This window comes from Bos mutus, chromosome 16, assembly GCF_027580195.1.
Source record: "Bos mutus isolate GX-2022 chromosome 16, NWIPB_WYAK_1.1, whole genome shotgun sequence".
NCBI classification, from domain to species: Eukaryota; Metazoa; Chordata; class Mammalia; order Artiodactyla; family Bovidae; genus Bos; species Bos mutus.
This window is the reverse complement of record NC_091632.1, coordinates 24779200-24795158: the sequence shown is the minus strand read 5'-3', so window position 1 is coordinate 24795158 and position 15959 is coordinate 24779200. Positions and strand designations below refer to the sequence as shown.

At 35.0% G+C, this 15959-nt stretch overlaps 1 protein-coding gene across 4 annotated transcripts in view; it reads left to right on the top strand.

Moving 5' to 3' along the window:
• The window catches only part of CEP350 (centrosomal protein 350), a 160546-nt gene that overhangs the window by 122437 nt on the left and 22150 nt on the right, over positions 1-15959 (top strand). For all 4 annotated transcript variants that reach the window (XM_070384846.1, XM_070384847.1, XM_070384848.1 and 1 more), the window contains 3 exons: positions 6782-6993; positions 9047-9191; positions 15014-15174. In XM_070384846.1, the coding sequence (XP_070240947.1) occupies positions 6782-6993; positions 9047-9191; positions 15014-15174 (518 nt within the window). The remainder of the gene's footprint in view (positions 1-6781; positions 6994-9046; positions 9192-15013; positions 15175-15959) is intronic.

The following is a 15959-nucleotide window of genomic DNA, read 5'->3' as shown; positions in this document are numbered from 1 at the left end:
CTTAGCAGTTCTAAAAGTCTTGAAACTGGTAAGTTCTTGCATTGTGTTTTAGTCCTTTGCTTTTTCATATAAATTTTAAAAGGAGCTGTCAAACTTTGCAAAGAAATCTTGCTAGGCTTCTGATTTTTGTTATCGGAGATAGACAAATAGACTGTTAAACAAATAGCCCAGAAAAAGACCTTGAGTATATGAAAGTTGACTTCTGACATAGATAACTCAGGAAACTAGTGAAGAAAGAAGTGACTCCAATAAATTTTGTGAGAAGTGAAAATAAAGTTGGGTCCCTACCTGACCATATGAAAAGATCTATCTCTAGTGGGGGAGAAGAGTGTAAATGTGAAATTTAAGCTGTAAAACTTTTAGGAGACAATATAGAAGTATATCTTTATGACATCAAGGGGATGGAAAGATTTCTTTCACATTATATAAGACAAAAATCATAAAAGGGAAGATATATAAATTTGACTGTAATAAATTATTTGTTTATTAATACACCATAAATTAAAACAACATATTTGCAGCACATACAACAGACAAAGGAATAGTATCAAAAATATATAAGTAACTCCTGTGAATCAATAATAAATGACAACCACATTAAAAAAAGGCAAAAGAGCAAATGGTTCACAAATAAGAAACTCTATAAACAGTCAATAAACATATGAAAAGATGTTCAACTTCATTAGTAATCAGAGCATAAAATCTTAAAGAAATACCATTGCATGCCAATGTTCATTTCCTAGGGCTGCCCTAACAAACTACCACAAATTTGGTGGGGGTTTTTTTTTGTTGTTCGCTCACTTCCGGAGGCCAGAAGTACAAAATCAGGGTGTTGGCAGTACTGTGTGCTCCCTCTAAAGGGTCCAGGACACAGTTCTTTCTTTCGTCTTCCAGCTTCTGGTGGTATGCTACAGGCATTCCTTGTGTCTGCTTTTAACTCAGTCTCACATAGTCTTCTCCTCTGTGTCTATCTTTCTCCTCTCCTGTCTTATAAGGAAACTTGTCATTGAATTTAGGGCCTACCCAGATAATTCCAGAAGATCTCATCATGAGATCCCTAATTTCATTACATCTACAGACCTTTTTTCCAAATAAGATTGTATTCATAAGTTTTGGGAATTGAGACATGGACATATTTTTGGGGGAGCCATCATTCACCCCATTGAACACACCCATCAAACCTGTTGGTTTGTAGGTGGAACAAAGAACTGCTAGTGTAAGTGTTAATTGTTAAACCTACTTTGAAAAACAGGTTGAAAGGTGAGGCATTAAAAATCATCAATAAAATAATAAAAATAATAGAGCCAGGTATGTATGCCCTGTAATTCAGCAATTCCATTGCCAAGTATAAATCCTAAAGTATGGTCCTTGGTCTCTGAGATCCTTTCAGAAGGTCTGAATAATACTGACATGTTGTTTGCCTTTTCTACTGTGTCAACTTTACACTGATAGAATAAAAATAATGGTGGGTAAAATTGCTGATGCATTAATATGAATCAAGGCAGTAGAGCCAAATCACATAGTGGTCGTCGTACTGTTCACAACCCTGTACTCACAGTAGAAATGTGCCACTCTTACACTTAATGTAATTTTAAATATTTGTGTAATTAATTTAAATATTATTGAATCTCAACTTTGCGTACGTATCTTTTTAATATTTTGTGTGACCAAATAGAAAATATTCAAAAAGCACTTGTGTTTGCCAAAGCATGACATTTATCTTGAAGAAAAGCTAGTTATTTGATTTGCAAACTGAACTAGCCATTTTTTTCATTTGGTACCATTTTTACTTAAATGACCAACAAACTGTGTTTATTCAGTCTTGAGTATTTATAAGCAATTTTTCAGAAATAAATGAAGCAGCTCTGACTTTTCAAGAAAAACAACTGATAGTGTTTATTGTTGATAATAAAATTAAAACTTTCAAGTGAAGATTAGGGCTTTTAGCAATGCTATTTCCCCTGTTGTGAGCTTGACTGCTTTCCAGACTTCTCTGGTATGAGTGATGGTATCAGTCAAAGTCATCTTTTAATATTGTGTGATAAAATGTGTGAATATTTGAAAAGATCTTCCTAATAACTCAGTGAACCAATATTTTCCAAATGACCAGTGAGGATTAGAAAATCACGTATGGGTAAAAGATCCTATTAAGGTGAAAGATCAGACTGTGGATTTTAATGCAACAGATTATGAAAAGTTCACTGATAATGGTGTAAGATTTCACATTACAGCTAACATTTAAGAAACTACTAATTGTCCACTTTTGGTGTGGCATTAAAAAAGGATATCCAGTTACTTGTAAATACTGTTAAAATACTCTTCCCTTTTCTTATTATGTATCGTTTGTGTGAAGCCAGATTTTCTGCATACGCTTCAGCCAAATCAACATATAACCACAGATTGCATACAGAAACAAATATCAGAATCCACCTATCTTCTGTTAAGCCAGCCATTAAAGATTTTATTTTACTGTGTCAATAAAAGTTTCTCTCCTTTCAATTAAACTTCATTTTTTCAAAATAAGTACTATGGTGGCTCAGAGGTTAAAGCATCTGCCTGCAATGCGGGAGACCTGGGTTCGATCCCTGGGTCGGGAAGATCCCCTGGAGAAGGAAATGGCAACCCACTCCAGTATTCTTGCCTGGAGAATCCCATGGACAGAGGAGCTTGGTGGGCTATAGTCCACGGGGTCGCAAAGAGTTGGACAGGACTGAGCGACTTCACTTTCACTTTCACTGTGTTGAATTTTAGAAAATATAATTTATGTTAACACATAAAGGTTTATTACTCTTATTTTTAATTAATTAAAAATTTTATGGATTTTAATTTATATTGTAAATACTGATAGAAATAACTGTGTCTATAACTACATAAACTAAAGTTTTGGGGGGTCCTCAGTACTTTTACAGAGTGTAAAGTGGTCCTGAGACCAAAATGTTTGGGAACTGCTGTCTTATAGCATTGTTTTTCAAGTTCTGGTTTGTCCCATTAGAGATGCATGAAATCTGTTTAGTGGATTATAGTCAGCATTGTTTAAAATTGAAATAGAATAGAAAATATCATTATGTCATACATAGTAAGGATAAATACTATGATAAACGTAAAAAAAAAATCTTAAAACTACTGCTCTAGAGAACTTTTACATAGATAATAAATGGATATAAATAAAGCTATCTATAAATACTGATATTATAGAGATATACATATAGATATCTATAAGTATTTATCTATACTAGGAGATATATAACAGCAGTATTTGAAATGGCAGGGGGGAAAAAGGAAACCACCCACATTAAATAGGAAAATGGATTAATAAATTGTGGTATATTTACATATTATGCTCAGTAAAGATAAAAAAATTACAGTATACAAGTCAACATATAAGAACCTCAAATCACAGGAGACTGCAAGCAGCTTGATTTCTTTTATAGAAAATTAAAAGCAAACAAAACTAAATGATATATTGTTTAGCTATACATACCAAGTGATACATAAAACTAATGATACAGTAAATGCAGTTCATCTGTAGTGTTCCTTTTTATCCTTAACAATTTTTATTTAATTTCTTCAGCAAAGGCTTACTTCTGTGTCAGTTTCCACATCCTCATTCTGTAGCCTCAAATTCTGCTAGACTTGTCCATCTTGAAAGGAAATCTAAGAGGACCTAGTAAACAGATTCAATTTCTCAGGTTTCATCATTGGCTGTAATAGAAGTAGAAAACATTTCCAACCATGTCTGGAGGGCAAATCAAGACTAGTTGTTGTTATTCAAACCTCCATATGTCAGGAACTGTTGACCTATATGATCATGGAAAGTGTTACTGGGTAAATGAGCTAAAGACAATTTCAATCTCACCAAATATTGCTTAGGAGTAGTGTAGTTAATGAGCTAAATGACGTAAGTAAAAGAAAAATTAAGAAAAAGAATTGTGTGTACCTATTAGGGCACATTGTTGGAATAACTGAAGTTTACTAAGACCAAGCAGAAAAGTAACTTTCTGAAGACCATGTAGTGGTTCATAAAATTTTGAGTTGACTGGAGAGCCAGCTCTACACTGAGCTTCTAGAAGAAGTTCTAAAACCATACCAGAGAACTGGCTTGATGAGAAGACTGCTCTAGCAGTTACTCACCAGAGCACTAAAGAAAACTACTGTTTTTGTCATTCCCCATTCATGCCGCTTCTGCACCACTTTGCAACCTCTGAAAAATCCACTGTCACTACCAAAAGCCACCTAAAGTAGAGTCCACATGGAGCCTTCTTTTTCAGGTTATTCACTTTTGTAATGAGGTCTTCTACTGGGACACCTAGTTTCAATGCCCAAGTTCCAGTGCCCAGCAAGGAAGCTGGCAATTGGCTTTTCTGGGTTCTGTCTTGGGTGACAAGGAACTCATGTGGCAGGAAATCATCAAATAATCAATGAGGGATTAAAAGTAAGCTTGGGGTCCAAGAAATCTGACAGATGTCCATCATTAAGGAGTTTAAGCCATGTATCTTTCTTTCATAAAACATAAAATATTATTCAGGGAAGAGCTCTTGAGACTTTTCAAAAGCCTGATTTTTTAAATGGCTATTGAGCACTTGAAATTTAGCTGGTAGAACTGAGAAATTGAACTTAATTGCTATTTAAGTGGCAACATGAGGCTGATGGCTACCATATTGGACAACACCTACAGATTAAACATTTTACAAAGTTTTAGTGTTTTTCTGCTATAGTCCGTATTTCTTTAAAAGCGTAAAAATGTTGCTAGACTCCTATTGAAATATAACTCTTCAAAAGTCAGGAATACAGTGAAATACATACTCACATCTATTAGGAAAGCTATTCTCAAAAAAAAAATGTTGACAAGGATTTGGAGAAATTGGTGCCTGTGTGCAGTGCTGATGGGAATGTAAAATAGTTGTAACTATTATGGAAATGGTATATCAGTACCTCAAAAAATTAAAAATAGAATTACTGTATTCCACTTCTGGGTTTATATACATATATACCAAAAAGAATTGAAACCAAGTTTTCAAAGAGCTATTTGTACACCCATGTTTATAGCAGCATTATTCACAATAGCCAAATGATGAAAAACCCAAGTGGCTATCAACAAATAAGTAGATAAACAAAATATGGTATATACAGGCAGTTTATTAAATGTAATTTTTTAAATGTTTATTAAAGTAAAACATTCTTTGGGGTATAGGTATTTCTTTTGTTGGGCTTCTCAGGTAGCTCAGTGGTAAAGGATTTGACTGCCAGGATATGGGTTTGATCCCCAGGTCAGGAAGATCCCCTGAGAAGGAAATAGCAACCCATTCCAGTATTCTTGCCCGGGAAATCCCATGGACAGAAGAGCCTGACAGGCTACAGTCCAAGGGGTCGCAAGAAGTCTGACATGACTGAGCACATGGTGATAATAATAGTAACTGATATAAAATTTTACCGATATTGAGCCAAAGTATAACTTAATCCTTGTGGGGCATTATATCCATGGTGACAGAATGAAAGCAGTGTACATTCTTAAGATCATACAAGTATAATATCAAGAATTTTCTGTTTACTGTCAAAAGTATTTGTTTTCTTAGAGCTGAGGCCACAGTGGACAGGAAATTCCAGAGGCAAGATAGTGCTACATGTTCCAAAAGTGCTGAGTAAAATTCATAGTATATCTCGATGCATACAGTTCATTCATTTGTATTGCTGTGTAGCATTTCAGTTTATAAATATACCACAATTTATTCATTTTACTTCAGTTCAATTCAGTCACTCAGTCGTGTCCGACTCTTTGCGGCCTCATGAACCGCAGCGCGCCAGGCCTCCCTGTCCATCACCAACTCCCGGAGTTCACCCAAACCCATGTCCATCGAGTCAATGATGCCATCCAACCATCTCATCCTCTGTCGTCCCCTTCTCCTCCTGCCCTCAGTGTTTCCCAGCATCAGGGTCTTTTCCAATGAGTCAGCTCTTCCCATGAGGTGACCAAAGTATTGGAGTTTCAGCCTCAACATCAATCCTTCCAATTGAACACCCAGGTCTGGTCTCCTTTAGAATGGACTGGTTGGATCTCCTTGCAGTCCAAGGGACTCTAAAGAGTCTTCTCCAACACCACAGTTCAAAAGCATCAATTCTTCGGCGCTCAGCTTTCTTTATAGTCCAACTCTCACATCCATACATGACCACTGGAAACACCATAGCCTTGACTAGACAGACCTTTGTTGGCAAAGTAATATCTCTGCTTTTCAATATGCTATCTAGGTTGGTCATAACTTTCCTTCCAAGGAGTAAGCGTCTTTTAAAATTTCATTGCTGCAATTGTCATCATTTTACTTAGTTTTTTACTATTATAACAACACTGCTGATAACCATGTATATGTCTCCTGCTGCATGTATACAAGATTTCTCTAGGATATATACCTAGAAGTAGAATCTCTAGATCATAAAGTGTTTTTTCATGTTTACCAAATACTCCCAAATTGCTTTCCAAAGTGATTGATTTCCATATGTTTCCATTTTCCTAAACAAATACGAGTTGTAATTGCATCTTTACAGACACTCAGGTTATCATTATCATTGCTGACTCTATGTTACAGATAATGTCTCTCAGTTTGGATCAGCCAAAATTCTTAGACTTAAGGATGTTAACAGTAAATGTGATTCATTAAGTGATGGGATTAAAAAATATATCTAAATGCAACTAGTGAAATCATGCTAAAAACAAATGTAAAGTCTAACAGATGAACATTTCCCTTGACTATGATTGTGTACTTTTTCTTGTTTTCACCTTCTCTTCTAGAAATAGTGAGTGAAACAGAATCTCCAGTACCTTCCTACTCTCAGCTACACAGTGAAAGCTCTATTCCAGAAGAATTGGGCAGCCCTGCTGTTGAGTATATACCATCTGAGTCTATAGTTCAGGAGCATCCTGGGAGTCCAGATCATAGTATACGTACTGAAGACATGGTTTTTTCACAAGAACTAGAATCTTCTACCTCGCCTAGTAAACATGTAAGTTAATATATATTTATATCTTAAAGGTTCTTTACAAAAAACCTATCTGAAGGTATATTATTAACTTATATTCTTGCTATTAAGGAAGCATTGACTATCACCCATACCTGTAATGTACAGTACATGACATTTGAATAGAAATAAAGCTTTTCATTGACTCCTAAAAATTTATAAATATATGAATTTTAGCTTTAGTGGCATTTATAAAATTATATGCTATGAAGTTTTTAATAAACAAAGATAGGAACTTCTAAAGTCTTTAATAAAGATAATGTGTGGGGCAAGTTCTTATTAAAGTCTGCGATTTGTCACATAATAGAAACAATAAGACCTTAAACCATACCAGTGTGCCTTTTCTATAATTTAGTTAATGACTGCTCTATACTTCTTAATCATAGTAGTGGTTTCATCTCTTTAAGGCAGATCTGAAATGGATATGGATTCTAAATTAGAATAATAGTCACTTCAGAATAAAGAGGTTTTTCACATTGCCCTTAATTCTATACTTTAGTAAAAAACTGTCTAGTAAAACCTTAAGCTAGAAATTTAGCTTTTTCTAAGCTTAATTTTATAATGTGTATGAAGGATTAGCGTAATAATATTAAATACTGTAAGTGAACAAAAACATTGGTAAAAGCCACTTTGTGTTTGAAAAAAGAATCCACCTAAGTTGGAAATAGACCATATAAGAAAGTCAAAGCTAGTGTGCCTTAAAGTCACTTTTATAATAAAAAGTAATATTTATTGGGTGTTTGTCAAGTGCCAGGTAGTGTGCTGAATGCCTTATGTAGATTATCCTCACAGCAATTCTTTAGATAATGTTTTAAGCCCCACTCTGAAGCTTAGCAGACTGAGTAACTTGCCCACCATTGCAGGGAAAGGAAGTGATGATATAACAGTTAGGAACCACATCAGGCTTATTCACTTCCTCTTGATACCAGGGTAGAAATTACTCCCTTTGTGATAAATAATCTAGTGTGGGCAGTCTTCTTATGCTCTTATTTTCTTCCCTCCCCCCTTTCCTATCTTCTTCTTTTCTTCTGTAAAGATAGTACCTATTTCGTATTAAATGTTTTTCAGTTTTATTGACATATAATGGACATTTAGCACTGTGAATTTAAAGTGTACAGCATGAGTTTAAAGTGTACAGCATGATGACTTGACATACACATATTGTGAAATGATCACTACAGTAAGTTTAGTGAATATCCATCATCTTGTATAGTTACAAAAACATTTTTTTCCTTGTGATGAGAATTTTTAGAGTCTACTCTTTTAGCAACTTTCAAACATACCATGCAGCAGTGTTAAATATAGTCGTCATGTTGTACATTATATCCCCAGTACTTATATATCCTATAACTGGAAACTGATACCTTTTGACCAGCTTCAGCCAGTTCCCTACCCACTACTCCCCACCTCTGGGGACCACAAATCTGATCTCTTTTTCTATGAGTTGGAATTTTTCTGGATTCCACATATAAGTGAAATCATAAAATATTTGTCTTTCTCTCTCTGACTTTCTTCACTTAGTTAAGTGCCCTCAAGATCAATTCATGTTGTCTCAAATGACAGGATTTCCTTTTTCTTTTTTTTAATGACTGAATAGTATTTGTGTGTGGGGGGGGTGGGGGGTGGATGTCACATTTTCTTTATTCATTTATCTATTGATGAAGAACTACCAATGATCCAGCAAATGCACTTGTGGATATGTATCAGAAGGAAGTAAAATCACTATGTTGAAGAGATATCTGTACACCCATATTTAGTATTTTTAAAGTTAAATAAAGGGGTAAATATCACTGATTCAGTAGCCACTCATAGTTTATCATAAACATCTTTAAAAGCATGCTTTTAAATAACTTTTTCCATATACTTAAAAAAGTTGAAATCTTTTGTGTAATTTGCAAACTTTTTTTCACTTTTTATTTCATGAAGTTATTTAAAATTCTTTGTAAATATTACCTTTAACTTGTTAGTATCTTACATTTTAAATAGAGTTTAATAATTGTATCACAGAACAGTTCTTATTTGATTTCTGTTTAAACAGTCACCTCCCAAGAGCTGCATGTCTGTGTCAAAGCAAGAGTCTAGCAAAGGAAGTCATAGGACTGGAGGACACGGTCGTCTGCCCGTCAAGTCCCATCAACATTGTTATAGTTGGTCAGATGAGTCATTATCTATGACACAGTCAGGTAAGAGTAACAAGGAAGGAGTTAGTTTTCTTTGTAGTATGTTTGCATTTCTCTTTAATAAGCTTTGTCTGTCTATGTGACTGGTAAAATGTTATACTCTGTTTCATTTGTAAAGGCTTTTTCCTTGCCAAAATTGAATTACATAATTACATAATTCTTTGCTTTCCCTTGATAATTTATATCCCTCATTATACAAACCATGATAAATTGTTATGTTCTTAGACATTAGTAGTCATTTATTCATCAGACATTTGTTAAATTTTTTGTGTGTGACAGGTGCTGCTTATGTGTTCCTATAGTGCTCTGCACTTTTAACTTGTTATACCAGACAGCACATAATTTTAATCAAGTTATTCTGTTCATCAGGTTATTCTGTCTTGATGTATTTCAGCCAACAGAAGTCTCATTTTCCTGTCATTTCCCCTATCCCCTTTCTTCCAAAAAAAACCTGTAGGAGAGAATTCCATAAAGACAATACATTGATTTAGAGAGTTACTTGGATAAAAAAATATTTTTCTAGAGGTTCCTTTAGATATTATTGATGATAAACACTATATAGTAGAATTAGATTTGGGCATGTGGAAAATGTACTCCCATTCACTGTCATAGACTTTTATTTGATCTCTTTTTACCTTTCACTTGTAGAACTTTGGTTTCTTTACTTCTTAAAAATGTAAACATTTCACATGGTCTTTCATCTGAACTTAAAGTTTCTCATCATCTCTGTTAAATCTTCACAGTTATAGTTGAGAAATGTTTTTATTTAAAAAGATCACTGCTTACATATCCAATTTTTAAAGTATATTCATTTAAAATAATCATTTTGGAGGCAAAGTTATAGGAAGTATAGTAGTCTCCTATAAAATTTTATCAAAGTAACATCTCAAGTTCTGGAAGCACATAAAGTTTATCAAGCTAAAAGAATACACAGCTTTAGTAGATTCAAAGGTATGGGGTTTATATTTCATTTTAGAAAGGTTATAATTTTCAGCTCAACTTGCAGTCCTACCCCCAATTATTGTTCAGAATTGTTAATTAAATCACCGTAAAGCTTACCAGTAAGATTCAGAGCCTTTTAGCTCTAGAACAAATTGAGAGGACATCTACTCGTCTCCTGCGAGAACACCAAAATTGCATGTTCAACAGCCATTGACAGGAGGATGCTAGAACCACCATAAAAAGATACTGCACGTCCAAAGTCAAAGAAGCTATAGCGAGATGGTAGGAGGGGCACAATAACAATAAAATCAAATTCCCATACCTGCCAGGTGGGTGACCCAAAAACTGGAGACCAATAGTAGCAAAGAAGTTCTCCCACTGTTGTGAAGGTTCTAAACCCCACATCAGGCTTCCCAGCCTGGGGATCCCACAAAGGGGCTGAGAATCCCCAGGGAATCTGACCTTGAAGGCCAGTGGGATTTGATTATAGGAATTTCACAGGACTAGGGGAAACAGCAGAGAAGGCAATGGCACCCCACTCCAATACTCTTCCCTGGAAAATCCCATGGACGGAGGAGCCTGGTAGGCTGCAGTCCATGGGGTCGCTGAGGGTCGGACACGACAGAGCGACTTCACTTTCACTTTTCACTTTCATGTATTGGAGAAGGAAATGGCAACCCACTCCAGTGTTCTTGGCTGGAGAATCCCAGGGACGGGGCAGCCTGGTGGGCTGCCGTCTATGGGGTCGCACAGAGTTGGACACGACTGAAGTCACGTAGCAGCAGTAGCAGCAGCAGGGGAAACAGTGACTCCAGTCTTGGAATGCACAAACAAAATCTTGCACACACCAAGACCCAGAGGAAAAGAGCAGTCACCCTGTGGAAGACTGAACCAAAACTACCTGCTAATGTCAGAGGTCTCCTGTGGAGTCATGGGTTGGCAGGGGCTCACCACAGGGAAGGGGACACTGGCAGCAGCAGTCCTGGAAGGTCCCCCTTGGTGTAAGCCCTCTTGGAGGCCGCCATTAACCCTGCCATAGTGCCCATAGACCTCAGGCCGAACAACTGCCAGTGCAACCCCACCCATCAGCAGATAACTGGGTTAAGTTTTACTGAGCAAGGCTCAGATTTTCCCACTGCCAGTCCTTCCTATCAGGAAGCTTACACAAGCCTCTTAGCCTCCTGCATCGGAGGGCAGACAGAAGAAGCAAGATCAACAGTCCCACAGCAGCTAAAACAAAACTCACATTACTGAAAGTCAGTCAGGATGAAAAAGCAGAAAGTTATGTCCCAGATGAAGGGACAAGATAAAACCCCAGAAAAACAACCAAGTGAAGTGGAAATAGGCAACCTTCCAGAAAAAGAATTCAGAATAATGATAGTGAAGACGATCCAGGGTCTCGGGAAAACAATGGAGAAGATGCAAGGAATGTTTACCAAAGACATAGAAGAACTAAAGAATAAACAGAGAAGAATAATATACTAGAAGGAATCCATAGCAGAATAACTGAAGCAGAAGAACAAATAAATGAGGGAGGACAGAATAGTGGAAGTCACTGCTGCAGAACAGAATATAGAAAAAAGAAAAAAATGGAGACAGCCTAAGAGACCTCGGGACAACATTAAACACACCAACATTCACATTAGAGGGGTCCCAGGAGAAGAGAGAAAAGACCTGAGAAAATATTTCAAGAGATAATAGCTGAAAACTTCCCTAACATAGGAAAGGAACTAGTCAATCAAGTCCAGGAAGCACAGAGAGTCCCAGGCAGGATAAACCCAAGGAGGAACACACCAAGACACATACTAATCAAACTGACAAAAATTAAAGACCAAGATAAAATGTTAAAAGCAACAAGGGAAAAACGACAGGTAACATACAGGGGAACTCCATCAGGCTATCAGCTGATTTCTCAATAGAAACTCTACATGCCAGAAGGGAATGGCATGATATATTTAAAGAGATTAAGGGGAAGAAGCTGCAACCAAGAATACTTTACCCAGCGAGACTGTTATTCAGATTTAATGGAGAAATCAAAAAGCTTTCCAGACAAGCAGAAGTAAGAGAATTCAGCACCACCAAACCAGCTTTACAACAAATGCTAAAGGAATTTCTCTAAGCAAGAAACACAGGAGAAGGAAAAGACCTACAGAAAATGAATCTGAAACAATTAAGAAAACGGTAATAGGATCATTACAACTGCAAGCCATAATGGGAATATGATTAATCTAATAATATAAAATACTTACAATCTGGGGGGTTAAGTAGAGTGATGTGGTAAGTGGAAGTGCATACATGGACATATTTTCATCTGCTCAGCCAGTCTGTGTCTTGTGGTTGGTGCATTTGCACTTACCACATCACTCTACTTAACCCCCCAGATTGTATGTAATTATTTTATATTATTAGATTAATCATATTCCCATTATGGCTTGCAGTTGTAATTACCTTTTATTTTTTGTCTGGCTATTGATTGTGAAAACTGATAAACATCTTTTATTATTGTGATTATGCAACTATTACTCACTTAATACCATTGTATCATGATTGTTTCAACAGAAAAATAATTGAATTCTATATCATCAAAACTACCATTTAATAGAAAAACCTGTAATCACTTTTTAAAATCCAAATGCATATCAGATTATCTTGGAATGTTTTGAAAAATCAAATGTCCAGATCTGCTTTTTTTCCCCCAAAGCTCCAGATACGTTTCTCATGAGCAGCTGTGTTTAAAAACAACTGGACTTATATGATGATCTTTTACTTTCATCTAGTTCGTTTCATTTTTTTTCTATTTCATATTCAGTGCCCCCGTTTCACTTAGTTTATGTTTTCCAATTTCTCCATCTTCTCTTTTTTGTGATATTCTTTCTCAAGCCTTTATCAAGCATAGTAGAAAAGTTTTTGTATACCTATATATAAGTAATATTGCCTAACTAAAAAACGTATGACATTTGACTCAACTTGTTTGACTTAGTATGAATAGAATGCTAGATTTCTAATTTTAAAAAATAGATATGCAACAAAGATTTACTGTATAGCACAGGGAGCTATAGTCAATATCTTGTAATAGCCTATAATGGAAAATAATCTGAAAAATAATATATGTGTATATGTATAACTGAATCACCTTGCTGTGTACCTGAAACATTGTAAGTCAACTGTACTTCAATAAAATATATATAAATAAAATCGATAAATTAAGCCAAAAATAAATAAAATGAATTTATTATTTTCTTCAGAAATTAAAGGAGAACAAGAGGAAGATACTCAGTTGCTGTCTCCTTACCACCACCTTTTTTAGGTTTAAACCAAAAAATATGTTACATAAAATATGGCTACATAAAAATGTTTTATGTGTACTAATACTACCACCGTTTATTGAGCTTTTTATAGTAGTCCAAGTACTGTGCTACATGCTTTATGTATCTTATTTAATTTTCACATCAGTTCTAGAAATCATTAAGTGACAGACACCTTACTAATTACCAGTAGTAGATTCCAAGCTAAAAATGACCTTTATTATTGCTTCATTTTATTAGTGTTGATCAGTAAATAGTGAACTTCGCTATTCACTCAGGGCTCAGTCTGATGGCACTACTGGCATAAGATGGGTATAATTTTCCTTTTTTTTTTTTTTTTGGGTATAATTTTCCTAATGCACCTTAAGTCAGGAGACTAAAGTAGCAGGAACTTAGATGTCATTATTTCTAATTAAGATATTTAGATCACATTGCAAAAAAAGGACTTTTCAAAATAAATTCTGTGATTAGTTCTTTGCAATTTAATCTGAAGTGCTTAAAAAAAAAAAAACCTGGTTGTTTATGATGTAATGTTATAATGTGCATCTAAGTCTTCAGAGTTGTATATAATAGTATTTCTCTTAAAAGACTATTAAATGCCTCACTCATCATTAGCGTGTGGAAATGACACCATGGTGTGATTCAAGGAGGAGATGTCATTTTTTTTCTGTGTAATTTCCATGTGTAGTGAAATAAGCTGTTTTTAAATGATGCTTATTTTATTGTCAGTAGTGTTCATTTGACTGTGCCGGGTCTCAGTTGTGGCATGCTGGATCTTTAGTTGCCACATGTGAACAGCACATGGGATCTAGTTCCCTGACCAGGGATTGAACCTGGGCCCCCTGCACTGGAAGCACAAGTCGTAGCCACTAGACCACCAGGGAAGTCCTAATGATGCTTATTTTTATAAGATTTGTGTGATGCTTAACAATGAAATGTCTTTTTCATGATTTTGCTGTGACTAAACATCTACTTTGTATGTGTGCATGTATGTGTCTAAATTGTTGGGAAGAAAATAAGATTGAACTATAGCTTTATTTCATTATTTTAAATGTTTTAAGAGCTTCCAAAGGTTATCACAAAGTATATTTCTTTATAATTTTTCTCTCTCCTTTTATAATATTAAGCCATTAGCTGATGACTCACAATCAATTTCAAATGGTAAAATTCTAGTTTGATTTTAATATGACTTTAAAACTATCAAACTATCTATTAATAACCAAGAGGAGGTACAGTTAAGTATGGCTATCCTGTTACCAGGAAATAAATCCTTAAAGAATGTCCAAATGCCGCTAACCAAAAGTTTTTCTACTTCCAGCTACTTATCAAGACAGAGTATCTTCAGATTTGCAAACTTTATTTGCAGTTTCAAAATAGCACAATTAGAAGGTGAAAATAAACAGGAAGACGCACACCCACCCCTGCATAGAGATTTAGGAGAAAGGATGGAAATCACCAATAATTTTTTTCTGAATCTAAAATTTTAAATGTTAGATTAACTTTACATTGGTGCTTTCTATTAACAGTTACTGAATTTATTTTTTTTAATGACATTAAAAGGTTTTATATCTCTTTCAGAAACTACATCTGACCAGAGTGACATTGAAGGTAGAATCAGAGCCCTGAAGGATGAGCTGCGGAAAAGAAAATCAGTTGTGGACCAACTAAAGAAGGAACAGAAAAAAAGGCAAAAGGAAAGACTCAAAGCCCAAGAAGCCAGTCTGATCAAACAATTGGAGGTTAGATATAAGAAGGCTAGTGCAAACATGAAGCCAGAAATGTTTTAAGCATTAAAAAAGTGATAGATTAAAAATTTTCAATATTAGTTTTGTGCCACATTTTAACCTAACTTTAAAAACAAAGAAACTGACGTGTCTGAACAAACTCTTGCTTGAAGCATTAAATATTAAAATGTTAAATATTATAATATCAAGTATTAAAGTAAATAGTAAAAGTATTAAAATGAGTTTTTTCCCCAAAGAGGAAAGATTAGGCCTATGAAAGTAAGCTTGATATCCATGTCATCTTAAGGAAAGAACCATTAGATAAATAATCCTGGCTGTTGAAACTGTTAACTGCCTTTTCTTTTCTTTGGGTTTTTTTTTTTTTTTTTTTTTTGCAGAATGGTGTTTCATGCCACCCAGCTTATTAGTATGATTCTTTGTACTATTTGAATAGCTCCTAAAGATAACTTTAAACTTGAGTTTCCTTCCAAACTCTAGCAGCCTTCCCTGATTTGATTCTACCCAATTCTGGAAACCTGGTTTTTGTTTGTTTGTTTTGTTTTTAGCTTTAAAAGCATGTGGGCACAGAAGGTTTTACTGAAAATTCCTCTGAATATTTTTAAAATTAATTTATTTAATTGGGGGCTAATTACTTTATAGTTTTTATATCTTTCTCATTCTGTTTTTTCCTATTCATTCAGTTATCAGATCCCATTGATTTCTTTTTTCATAAATCTTGCTTGCCCCTTTCCATTCCTACTGACATCAAGCTATTTGGAACCTGATGTCCTCTTACCGCT